The following is a 12,127-nucleotide window of genomic DNA, read 5'->3' on the forward strand; positions in this document are numbered from 1 at the left end:
AAAATTTGGTTCTTCTTTTAACATTGTCCTACTTTTCAATCCTTCAATATTTCAACCAAATTGAAAAGAACTTATATATCAGTTGTAAATATTTAGACCTGGGTCAATCTGCCGTGCTATGATTTTAGAACCTGTTCAACAATTATTTTTGACCTTTCATATTAAATCGAATTTGGTTCTTCTTGTCGTTTAATATTGTCCATTATACTTTTCAATCCTTCAATATTTCAACCAAATTGAAAAAGGTGAACAAATTAAAGCTCTTGGTAGGTTGGAGTCGTCTTTATCATGATTTCTATAGCTTTATATATCTTTTTTTATTAAGAACAATAGTTTGTTCCAAATATCCCATTTTAGACAGGACATTTGGGTCGTTTTTCATATGGTTTATGTTTTAGTTTAGTCTGATATTTGTACCAACAAGTTATAAATGGTGAATTGATAAATGGTAGTGGACATTAGGTAAATACACAAAATTATAGACGTATCCCTTCTACCCAATACAGGCAGAATTTACACTCAAATTATCCTGAATTTATCAATGGACAATTATTTAAAGCAGGGAAAAAAAACAATTTTGGCTAGGAAAAAGTCACATTAATTTATGGTGGCCGGTAAAAAAATACGGGGAAAAATTTCAATATTTCTTTTTCATTATGATACAGTTGTAGGTTTCTAAACACGAATGGCATGGATTGTTATGGGGGTCATCGGCGCTGTTTTTGTGACCATTTTTACCTGGGTTATCTTATTCTCTTGACGTTCTTGGCTGATACTTTTCAGTCAAATCTTGGATTTCAATTTTATCATAAAATCGTCATCATTTGACCAGTAGTTTCCGAAGGGGACGATGACAACCTAAAAACTTCAGATTTTAAAAATGTTTTAACTCACCTTATGACGATTTATTCTTTCTCGTTGACTCGTTTTTTTTTTTTTTTTGTTGAATTTCAACAAATTTCCAAAAAGATCTGAAGTTCTTGTCTTCATTTTGTTCTGTTCATTGTTTGAAAATTAAGAAAACACTTGTCATCCATTGACGATACACTACTGATTAAATTATTCGAGCATTTTCCCTGTGATCTACTTATAGGACATCTATTTTCGAATATTGATAGTCTGAATACAGTGGATTCCTCAATAATAAAAGGACATACTAGTTCTACAAAATACTTTCATGAATGCAGTTCTTATATAACATAACTTCGGTTATGTAGGAATCTATAGTACAGTTGAACACTTAGTAAAGGTAACTTTTGCAGTGAAGTTCATGCCATTTTCATAATTTGAAAGTAATTTTTAAAAGTCTGATCTTTCTCCAATAACAATATCTATTTCAAATTTACCTTTTGACTTCTTATAGTGCCTGACATCTTTTTTACCGATCTTCATTTGTTTATTCCTCAAACCTTCATTTCGGAGCACTTTGCTGTTTGAATAAAATGAAATGAATCAAAAGTGCAGTTTAAGGATGTGAGAACAAAAGAAACTCGTTTCCCGGCAAGAAATGAACCGGAGGCCATCAGAAGTAAAAACCGGTTATAGCAGGGTTGTGCTGTTAGAATGTGTGGACGGGTTCTTTATTTTTATCTAAATATTGTATTGTGAAAAAAGAAGTTTGAAGAATATTAAAGTCGTGAATGGTCCAACTTCTTAGTTGCATGTTCTTATTACAAATTCTTAGTGTTTACAATTTTTATTTTTAAACCATTATTAACACTGCTAAATTCTATGTTCCACTTGCTGTATCATTAAATTTTGTCATCTCTTCTCATAATATTTCGTATCACTCATCTGTATTTTCGTTTATATTTTCATCTGTAAGCAAAGAATTTCAGTTTGCTTTTGCTTCAGGAAATGGAATCGGCAGCTATTTCTTCAGAAGGTTATGAGCGACCTTGAGAGCACATTCTGGTGTAAGCAAAACCATTAATCTGTGGCTGGAGTCTCTCTTCTTTTTCCTCTTCGAGTGCAGATAGAATGCTTAGTAAAGTCAGTGCAATATTGTCAATAGTGGTAATAGTTGGATAAATATTACACATACTGACAAGTTGTTTCCCTCTATAGGTACATTTTGGAGGCAGAAAAATCGTCATACATGGCATGGGTTTTTCATACTCTCATCATGCAAATGTACGTGTGCGTGTGTGTGTGTGTGTGTGTGAGGGCAAGTGTGTGAGTAAACAGCATTTGCGTATTGAGCGTCAAGCAACACCTGCCTTGTCAAGGAAACCATTTAGTTCGAGTAATGACTTAAATGACGATGTAGATTATTCGCATTACTTCAGAAATTTACGTTAGCCTTTCTGCAATTTGCTGATGATGATGTTGACATTCAAAGTGCTGTTGAAGCTTTTTTTTCTAATCAATATAAAGCTTCTATCTAAAAGAAGCAGCATCCCTGATTGACACGTATAACTTCCAAGAGATAATCATCCGGAGTTGTGTTTCAATTAAATCTTTAATCTCAAAGTCTTACATCACATCCAGAATCTTCAAAAGTGTTTATGATCATTTCTGCCTCATCAATTGCTATTCATCGAGTAGTATCCCAGCAATATGCCGAATGAATAACAGTAGGCTATTCTTGAAAACTCTCTCTCTCTCTCTCTCTCTCTCTCTCTCTCTCTCTCTCTCTCTCTCTCTCTCTCTCTCTCTCTCTCTCTCTCTCTCCAGTTAATATAATCTACTTATTGATGAAGCTTCGATTTTGGTGAATTAGCAGTACTATTCAAGATTCGGGTGTGTGACCCTAGGCAACGAGACCCAGTTTGTGGTAGTTCACTATTAACGCTGGTGACCTACCGCTTTGGTGATCCTTAGTTAAGCCTGCGAAAGCCAACAAATTTTCATTGCCACGCGATTTGATTGTCCCTGTGAGCTAAGGATGAGTGAGGTTTGGGATTGTTTTCATTTATGAGAGAACTTGGGTCTGGTCGCCGAGTCATCAGTATCCAATGCATTGCTTACGCTAAGCATGCATATGGATGTTTGATATCTAGGGCACTGTGCTCAAATGAGGCGACCTACTGCTCATTGGTGATCGTTAATTAGCTCTTTTAATAATCCTCCAGAAAGCAGATATTTACCTTCTAAAGTCCTCTTTCTTAATTACTATTTATCTTGCATAGGTACACCTATTCAGAACATCAAGTGACATGGGAGGTAATGATACAATCGTCTTTTTGTTACAAACTAAATGTAACAAAATTAGTTATGGCTAACATTCCTAATCATCATAGTCATGCATCAAATATTTTTCATATTTTTTAATACCTCAAATCCGTTGAATTACTCCTTCAGAACGTCTTGTCTTCCACCCTTGGGTTTTCTAACATTCCCTTTTGTTACAGCTCTTTTGCCTAAAACAGTGTCAGAAATGATGTTGGGACAAACTTCGATAGGCTAATGGATGGGTGGGTCTCTCCTTGACTTCATAAGGTCCTCTCCACTGCAACATCAGCTTGTATACCTCCATTGTTAGTAACACTAACACTTTCTGTCCCACCTTGAATTGGCAGTCTCTGGTCCTCCTGTCATAGTCTTGCTTCTGGCGTCCTTGCTCTGCATATAGACTCTTAGTTCTGATTTTTCGTTGGGTTGTTTCCTCTGATTTTGTGGCCGTATCACCTATTTGTTTTCCAGTGTCTTTCCTTCTTTTATCCATCTAACAAACTTCTCGGTGAATGTCTCCGCCATCATGTTGATTTTAGTCATCAGTTTCGAAAGGTTCATTGTCATCAGGTTCTGCAATTTTTCTGTCGAGATTCATTTTATGATGTCTTGATTTTTTCAGTTTGTAATTTTATTCAATCATAATTATTTCCTGCTATTTGCATTTATTTATTATTCCCCCAGTTTTATGTTCCGGCGTTTCATCATGTCGACGTTTATTAAGGAGAGAGAGAGAGAGAGAGAGAGAGAGAGAGAGAGAGAGAGAGAGAGAGAGAGAGAGAGAGAGAAGAGCTACTGTGACCTCCACCGCTGTTCACTTTTGAACGTAATAAAACTATTGTTTCTTCTTTCCCTTTGTCAAACTTCTTGTATTCTAACTACTGTTAGACATTACGAGTCTCCAAGAAACTAAATTATGACGTGCAAATGGGAAACGGTGGTTTATCCCTCGTGTAGATCCGGCAGAAAAAAGATAAGGACTGTATAAGGTGTGATGTGTTGAGTGGTATCATAAGAATCGTGTATTTCTGGGTGGCACCATTTGATATAGAAGTTTTTGCAAGGTTCATTTGAATATGCAGTGAGACAGTCAAAGTCGTTGCAAATACAATGAGGGGGACAGAGAGGAGTCCTGCAGAGGCCCTTTAACAAACACAGGTCCTAATAAAGAAACCTGTGTTATTTATCTTGTAATGTATATGCATATCTTAATACTTGGATACTACCTTGGTCTCATATCTTTTAGTTATTAAGATAATTCTAGCAACATTTTATTAAAGTAGGAGAGAACTAGCAAATTCTCATAGATAATCCGGATTTTGCGAAATATAAAATTTCGAAGATATTCGAAATGAGGGCCCTTTGGAAAAAAATTGATGATTGTGTTGAGAGAGAGAGAGAGAGAGAGAGAGAGAGAGAGAGAGAGAGAGAGAGAGAGAGAGAGAGAGAGAGAGTTTTCGATGTTTCACAATTTAGGAGAGCATAACATTTTCAAAGAGCCATGAATAGGCACAATACGTGGTGTTTTAGCCACGTAAGCTTAGAAGCAGCTGTTTGATGCGGGAAATAAAATTTAGAGGTGTTAACTAATGCTCAAGGTTTATCTGGGAAAGTAGCTTTCGCCAAAGTTTAAACAGTTGAGATATGAGTAATCTGTATGTGTTATAATAATGGTGAATTATCTCTGTAGCGATTTTAGTAGTCTTAATATTTTCAGTAAAGGTAATATAAATTAATGAAAAATATTCTGCTCTTGAATAGCACAACCAGTATGCAAAATTATTATTGGAACAAAACCACAGTTGCCTTTTAATCCCTTCCTACTCCATTTGATATTCTTAAAGAATGATACATCTAACATTTCCACTTTATTTTTTGTCATAAACATATGAAAAGACGTTTTGTTGTAGGAACATTAAAGATATAAACAATTCAGTCAAACAAAAAATGAACCAAGAGAGAAATAGGCCAGACGATGAAGTATTTATAACATGGCAGACACTAAGGAATCAGCTGATGCAGGACAAAGTCGTAATTGATGTCAGTTCCCTTCGTATTTTACAGCGACCATGACCTAATTCTGCGTTATTAGGTGCCTGATCCCTCCACGACGCCTTATCAAAGGTATATATCATAGAAGTTTTGCGATGTAATGTTTAGTTTTCGCCACTAGGCCCTTATAAGTATGGCCTTGTCCTGAAATTGCAAGACAATAGACTTTCCTCACAGCCCTAGTACTCTACCAGGGAACCAGGTATTAATAATGTGAATGACACCACAGAGAATTTCCATTCCCTAAACATGTCATCATGGACCTTAATCAGAGGTTTTTATTTAAAATAACGTGGTGACTTGACGGTGTGGGATTACTGTCAGTTCAGTTTGATGGGCGTGCCATGGTTGCTATTAGGCTCCTCTGGTCCCTAGTCTAGTTATAGGCTACCCTAGGAAAGACTAACAACTTATGGTAGTCGTCTTTTAGCTAGGGCAGTCGAGATGAAGTGTAATATATTTGGAGTTGGCACTAGTCAGTGCCAGGGATATTTCTAAAGGAAACTGGCCTATGCATCCAGATGTAGGTTAGGGTGGTCAAAAGCCAATGGCTTGTGGGAATTTTTGGACATTTTCGTTCCTAGAACAATAACCAGACCAACACAGCTTCTCCAGCTTTGTTTTTCTTGCAGTCTTCTTTGTGTATGTACATTTGTAGACTGACATCCAAGTATTGTTTGTGGAAGAAAACAAAGTGAACCTTGCTTGTCATCATTTTTTTGGTATTATTTGATAAGTTGCCAATACACGAAATGAAATTGTAGCCTACATTTTTTAAAAGAGCTCTTCATTCTCATTATTTTGAACCCCATAAACACTGTGCGCAAATGATAAATAAAAAATTAATCAAATTACGACTTATAAGGTAAGACAGTACCCCCACCATAGCTAATACAGCAAAACTGTAACCAGTAAACACCAGTAGGTTATGTTAGGTTGGTATTTTAGGTTCTTTTAATGCCGTATCATTTCTTAGCCATTTGTGCATGAAAAACCCAAAAATGGTTTTTCATGCAAAAAAATAAATCTTTGCAACTTATAAAACATTACCTTTTTTTTTTTTTTTTTTTTTTTTTTTTTTTTTTGGCCCTAATCCAGAAATGGAAATGTTCTGAAGTTTCAGATGGATGATGTCGACTAGCTTTCTCATTCCACAGAAATACGCATTTACCCCAACACTGCCTTATGAAAATAAGCATTCAGAATGAATTGTAATTAAGTAGAATGATTTTTGTTCTGTTTCTTCTCAAAATGATGCTTGGTCCATTGTTCGGCAAGAACACACTGACTCGTCATTGTACCAAGTCATTCTGGACTGTTTGAACTCGTGCATAGGTTCCATCCTCAGATGTAGGCCTAACCTAACTGATACAACAAGAGTCAGCATTTAGGTGGTTTGGGCATGTGGCAAAGATGAGTGAGGAGGAAGGCATGAAGAGGGCGTGGATTTAGCCTGTCAAGGTAGAATATTGAGAAAGAGGCAAAGGATTAGATAGCCTGACAAAGTTTGGGATGATTTGGAGAAGGATCTAGTGGAGGAAGCTATGTTTGATAGAAATAATTGGAGATGATGTATCAAGGCAACCATACTGTAACAGGCTCAGGGCTTGTGATGGGGATGGAGAAGGCGACTTCTAAAACTAACTAGCATTTGAACTAACATTCCCGTAGGGGCCCTTCCCTGATCAACCTGGGGTGGGTTTTGCCCTTGTGAACTCTCCAAACATGATAGCATGCATAGCCAAATGATATGCATAACTATTTTGTACTGTTACTTAATGAAAAGTATCCAAGCAACATGTTCTTCCCCTAGAATTAGAATTACCTAATAACATGAGAAAAAATACTAACAATATTTGTTTTCCCATTCTTAGTTTCTATATTCACATTCATCTGGTTCTAAAATACGGGGTTGCCATTGTGAGTTGAATTATCACACACATAATGCATGCTGCCCAAATTAGGCTACATACATAGTGCTAACCTCTGAAATTGCCTAGTGAGCCTATTTGAAATAACAGTTTGCACAATTCATCATCAGTTTTGGAGAAACATAATGCATCCTCAAACTGTAAGTTGTAAGGTTGTAAATATGGCTAAATTGTTTACAAGAAATTAACATCTGGTTCAACACACTGTTGTCTATCACAGCACTGTGTACCTTATTTATTAAATTCAAAGTGGACTAGTGTAGACCTAGACCACACAGGTATATGAAAAAGTTTTTGTCTAATGAACTACAAACCATCGCCTTTTAAATAGGAGTATCCATAACCATGAGCTGGAGTGATCATTGAACTTGGTAACAAGGTAGTTAATGGGTGGAGATGGGGCGTGAGCAGCAGAATACCCTTCACTCACTGTATGCCACTGCTCATTTTTTGTTCTGCCACCATATACAACAGACATGCTTCACTTACTGTTTATCCTGTGTGATTGTTGGAGAACTTGGATGAGTAGTTTGTTACTCTTATTTGCTTGCTTTCTTATTTCTATTTTGTCGTCGTCTTTGTCTCACCACAATGAATGACATATTTGGTCCCAGTGCTTGGCCTATGGCCTAGACCTGGTATTTCATCCTAATCCTTCGGGCCAGTACTATGAGAGCTGATAGTCAGCTCAGTGGTCTGGTTAACTATTTTAATAATTAGTTATACATGTAATCTCCTCTCTAGGCAAGAATGAGAAGAATATATAAACAATACGACAATCTATCAATTGATGGATGACTGTTTTATTGTCTGAGACATTTTGTTCTCTCATGGTTCTTACAGCCTGGTTAATTAATTGCTTTACAAACTCATTACTTAATCGTACAGAAGTCTAACAACTGAGACATCCCATATGGGCAGCATGCTAGAAGTGTGGGGTCATTCTTCCTTTGCTCCTGGCAGACCAGGAAGATGACATTCCTTGGTTGGGCAAACTTACCAGTCAGTTTAGAGGATACCCAGATTTCTCCCCACCAATGGGCAATTGGTGGGGCACTCCATTTTATTGACAAGCAACAACATTACAGTAGAGGCATATGTCAATGAGTAGGGGGGACTGGTTTCCCTCCAGCCTCACAGGTTGATGGTGCAGGTAATTGAGTAGGCAGTAGCACACCTGGAGGAGCTGTCAGCCAGGTACATTCCAGGGTCTCAAAATGGGTGTAGACAAGCTCAGTCGCCAGAGCCTGATAATAGGGATGGTATCGTCCCTGTACCAAGACATTGCAGAGAGACTTTGAGGTATGAGGAGTCCCAGCCATAATTTCTCCGTAACTGGAACAACAGAAGTTACCGGGGTACGACTCATTTGTGGTGGACTATGGGTGGCGATGGGGGACATTTTTCCAGCACCCAGGGGACTTTTTAGAGGCTTACTCCGTGCCTTTCCATTTCTGTCTGATTTGTTAGGTGATCAACTGGGCTCTGAGCACCCTGAATTTTTGTTTGACTCTGGTAGCTCCCAGTGGTTCCTAGACCTGCTGGCTCTGTTTTACAAGAGCAACTCCCCATGTCACAGCCATCTGTGTCAGCCGTACATTGAGAGGTATCACCAGGGAGTGAAGGTGATGACACTTCATGCTTGAGACTATCCAGCATCTGTGAGTGAGAAGGTTGTTTCTTGGCACATAACAAGGAGATGTCTGGGTAACTTCAGAATATTTAGTGGCTGTGTACCAGGAGAAATGAACTGTCTTCAGTAGTTGGTGTAGTTGACAGGGTATCTCTCCAATCAGAACTTCTATTCAGCAGGTATCGGACTTTCTTGCCCTTTTTCGCTGTGAGAAACTTCTCTTTGTTTGGCCATTAAGGGCTATAGAGCTTCCTTTGGCCAAGTCCTTCAGTTGAAGGAAATAGATCTTGTACCCGTGAGGGCTCTTTATACTTCTGAGAAGTTTTGAACAGTCTTGCCCACCTGGGAACTCAGGCCCCCACATGGGTTGCAATTCTCATTTCAATTAGCCTAGCTGGTACGCTGCATGAGCTGTTGGGAGCATTGTCAGACAGAGTTCTGACTCTAAGACTGTTTTTCTTTGCTTATCCTAGCTTTGGCACAGAGAGGAGGCGAGCTTCATGGCCTTCGATGCTAAGAACTTGAGAAGAATGGAATTGGTTACTGTTATTTTCAAGTTGGTCCCGGATTTTATAACTGAGACTCAGAGTCCATGGGTCCCAGACACCGGATTTGAGTCCTTTTCGATCCCTTCTCAAAGGACTTTGTAGGTATGATTGGAACGAGACTCTTCTTTGTCCGGTTAGAAGGCTGCAGTATTACCTCGAGAGGTTGGTTCTGACTTGGCCCAGAAAGAGGTGTCCATGGGCATCTCCTCTTTCGAGCTTCGTGAGATACCTGACGAGGTAGACAAGTTGGGTCTGGGTGAGAGATCACAAAAGTATGGTCATTGCCCCATCCCTTGCATTCTGGAAGAACCTGTTGGCAATACAGGCGGATATGTGGTCACGCCAGACCACATTTACCATGTATTATCTTTGGGACTTGTCCTCAAGTCTTTGGACATTTTTCCTTAGATTTTGTTGTGGCTGCCCAACAAGTTGTGTGGCTCACCTGGCTCCCTTAGGGAACACATGTATCCTGTCTAAGGTGTTCAGTAAGTGGGAGAGAAGGTGCTATCTCTGTCTTAAGACAGAGAGACACGTGGCGAGCCGTCACAGGCTGGATGGGTGAGTTTGCAGGTGACTACATGATGAGGGCATCCTGTCCTTCATCTTGTGTAGATGGTTTAGATGCATGTTCCCCCCTTTCTCTAGACAAGGGGAGAGAGGGATAGACATTAAATCAAACCCGTTGGTCTTATTAGAAAGTTTAATTGTGTCCAGCACTCTTGGGTTCTTCCAAGCCTTTTTTCAAAGTAATGATGCAACTCATTACTTCAAGCCCAGAACTCTGGCAGTTGCAACATCCCATATGTCCAACAAGCTAGAGGTATTCCCGGGTGGGTAGAACCAACCAGTCGGTTAGTCTCCTGTGTAAAGACTGAAGGTTTGTATAGCAAATTTTTAAAGTAATTTGTATTTTTCTTAACATACAAACCTGAAGGTCTTTAAATTTACAGCCCACCTCAGCCACCCCTTATTCTGATACCTGGGCCAAGAGGTAAAGTGGAGCATAGGCTGACAAGTGGGCTGGGCTTCCCCCCCTACCATTGGTAATTAATGACCTTTTTTGAGAGTTAAATAGCTGTTCCAGCTTGCATCCGCAAGCTAAATCTTACGTAAAAACCTTAGGGTTTGAATGTTAGAAAAATACAAATTACTATAAAAATTTGCTATTTTATAAATAAAATTGCTGTTTTATAAATAAAATAAAAATTTTTAAGGTTTTAAGTTTGTTATTGGAATAAATTTTGGCACTGAGAGTTTTAATGAATAACTGAAAACTTTTTTGTTTAAGAAGTTAACTTCTGCAAAGTCGTAGACTGTAAAAAATTCCCCCTTTTTGTAGTAGGTGGACAAGTAGATATTCTCTCTTCTTTCTCAAAATTTCATGGTTAGGTAATATGTCTAAAATATTTTTTTCTTCATAAGTAATTTATTCCACAGGTGTAAGATGGAGGATGAAAAGATGAGGGAGTTCATCTCCCACACACGAGCTGAGCCTATCCTTGCCCGACAGATTCTTCAAAGTATGTATTTAATGATCTCTGTAATTTTAGAATGGTTGAGTGTTTTGCTGTGCAATTAATTTGTTTAGTTTTACAGGTATTTCATATTTTTTTGTAGTATAATTTGCTTATTGCACTGTATAATTCAAACAAGTACTGTTTCTTATACTGTAATTTGCTGTTTATTTGTTAGTAACTGGATTTGTTATTTCCAAAGAAGACTTTGTTCTTACTCTAGCATTAGTTTTCCATTACTTTTTTGTGTCTGAGCATCCACCATAAATTTCCCAGATAGAAAAATTTGTAAATGAAGATAAACACTACAGTACTCTGTTTATTTAACAAACCTCTTCATTTCAGATGGACTGATACAGCCTTAAAGGCTATGTCATATTTAGACCCAAATTTTCTAGCAATTTTCTCTTGAGGTACCTGGCAGTGGAACCATCATCATCATTTTATGTCAAATTTTCTATTTACCTGGTTAGATGTGGGATATGATTGCTCAGCTCTCTTCTCTGTAGTGCACTTTCTGGCGAATTTCCATCTGGAATTGTCTTTCCTCTATAGCCTTTGTCCATGATTTTTAGCCCTTCATACTGGTTTTCATCCTTCTACTTCCCTAGCTGCTACTTTTTCTGAATAACTGCTCGTCTTCCCCTCTTATTGTAGCATAGCCTCAGATAGTGAGCACCATCCATTGTTTAACAAGGGGTCAGTGGACAACCATCAGGGTATTACAGGCCTTCTTGAATAGTTTTACTAGACAACTAACTCCAAGGATTTGTTGTTGTTGGAACAAATTACAAAAAAAAAGTTATAGTAGACAGAAGTGGTAGTATTGAATAAAATCAAGCTTTATATGTACATTTACTATTATTAAGCATGAAAATTAGACCCAACAACTCTCATGCTTCATTCACTGCACTTTCATACACATATTCATCTCTCACTTTTGTATCAGATCTAAATTATACTCATGAAATGCACAGCCTCTGTATCCCAACATAGGAGTACTAGAGGGTATGTCCTGCCAGCTGATACAATATTAAAATTGTCAAAACAACAATCCTTTTGGGGTCGTTGACTCGTTAACCTTGTTCAAGTAAGGCCTCAAACTGGGTGCCGTATAAGAAGCAAAGCTTGTGAAAAACTATTAAAAACAAAAGATCATGAAAATTTATGTACAGTATACTGTATCACATATGTAATTTATTGTTAACAAACTTTAAAATAAAAGAAAAATGTTAATGGGTTACTCCTAATTTTGTAAGAAGCTATCCAAAT

At 37.8% G+C, this 12,127-nt stretch overlaps 1 protein-coding gene across 2 annotated transcripts in view; it reads left to right on the top strand.

The window, feature by feature from the left end:
• LOC136839429 (OTU domain-containing protein 7A-like) overlaps positions 1-12,127 on the top strand; it is a 105,575-nt gene that overhangs the window by 9,050 nt on the left and 84,398 nt on the right. The window contains exons 1-2 of one of the 2 annotated variants that reach the window (XM_067105475.1): positions 5,147-5,298; positions 10,779-10,861. In XM_067105475.1, the coding sequence (XP_066961576.1) occupies positions 10,786-10,861 (76 nt within the window). In that variant the 5' untranslated portion in view covers positions 5,147-5,298; positions 10,779-10,785. Of the gene's footprint in view, positions 1-5,146; positions 5,299-10,778; positions 10,862-12,127 lie in introns of those variants that run through there. The other variant, XM_067105474.1, reaches the window with a different exon arrangement.

The sequence above is a fragment of the Macrobrachium rosenbergii genome, chromosome 6 (genome assembly GCF_040412425.1).
Source record: "Macrobrachium rosenbergii isolate ZJJX-2024 chromosome 6, ASM4041242v1, whole genome shotgun sequence".
NCBI lineage: Eukaryota > Metazoa > Arthropoda > Malacostraca > Decapoda > Palaemonidae > Macrobrachium > Macrobrachium rosenbergii.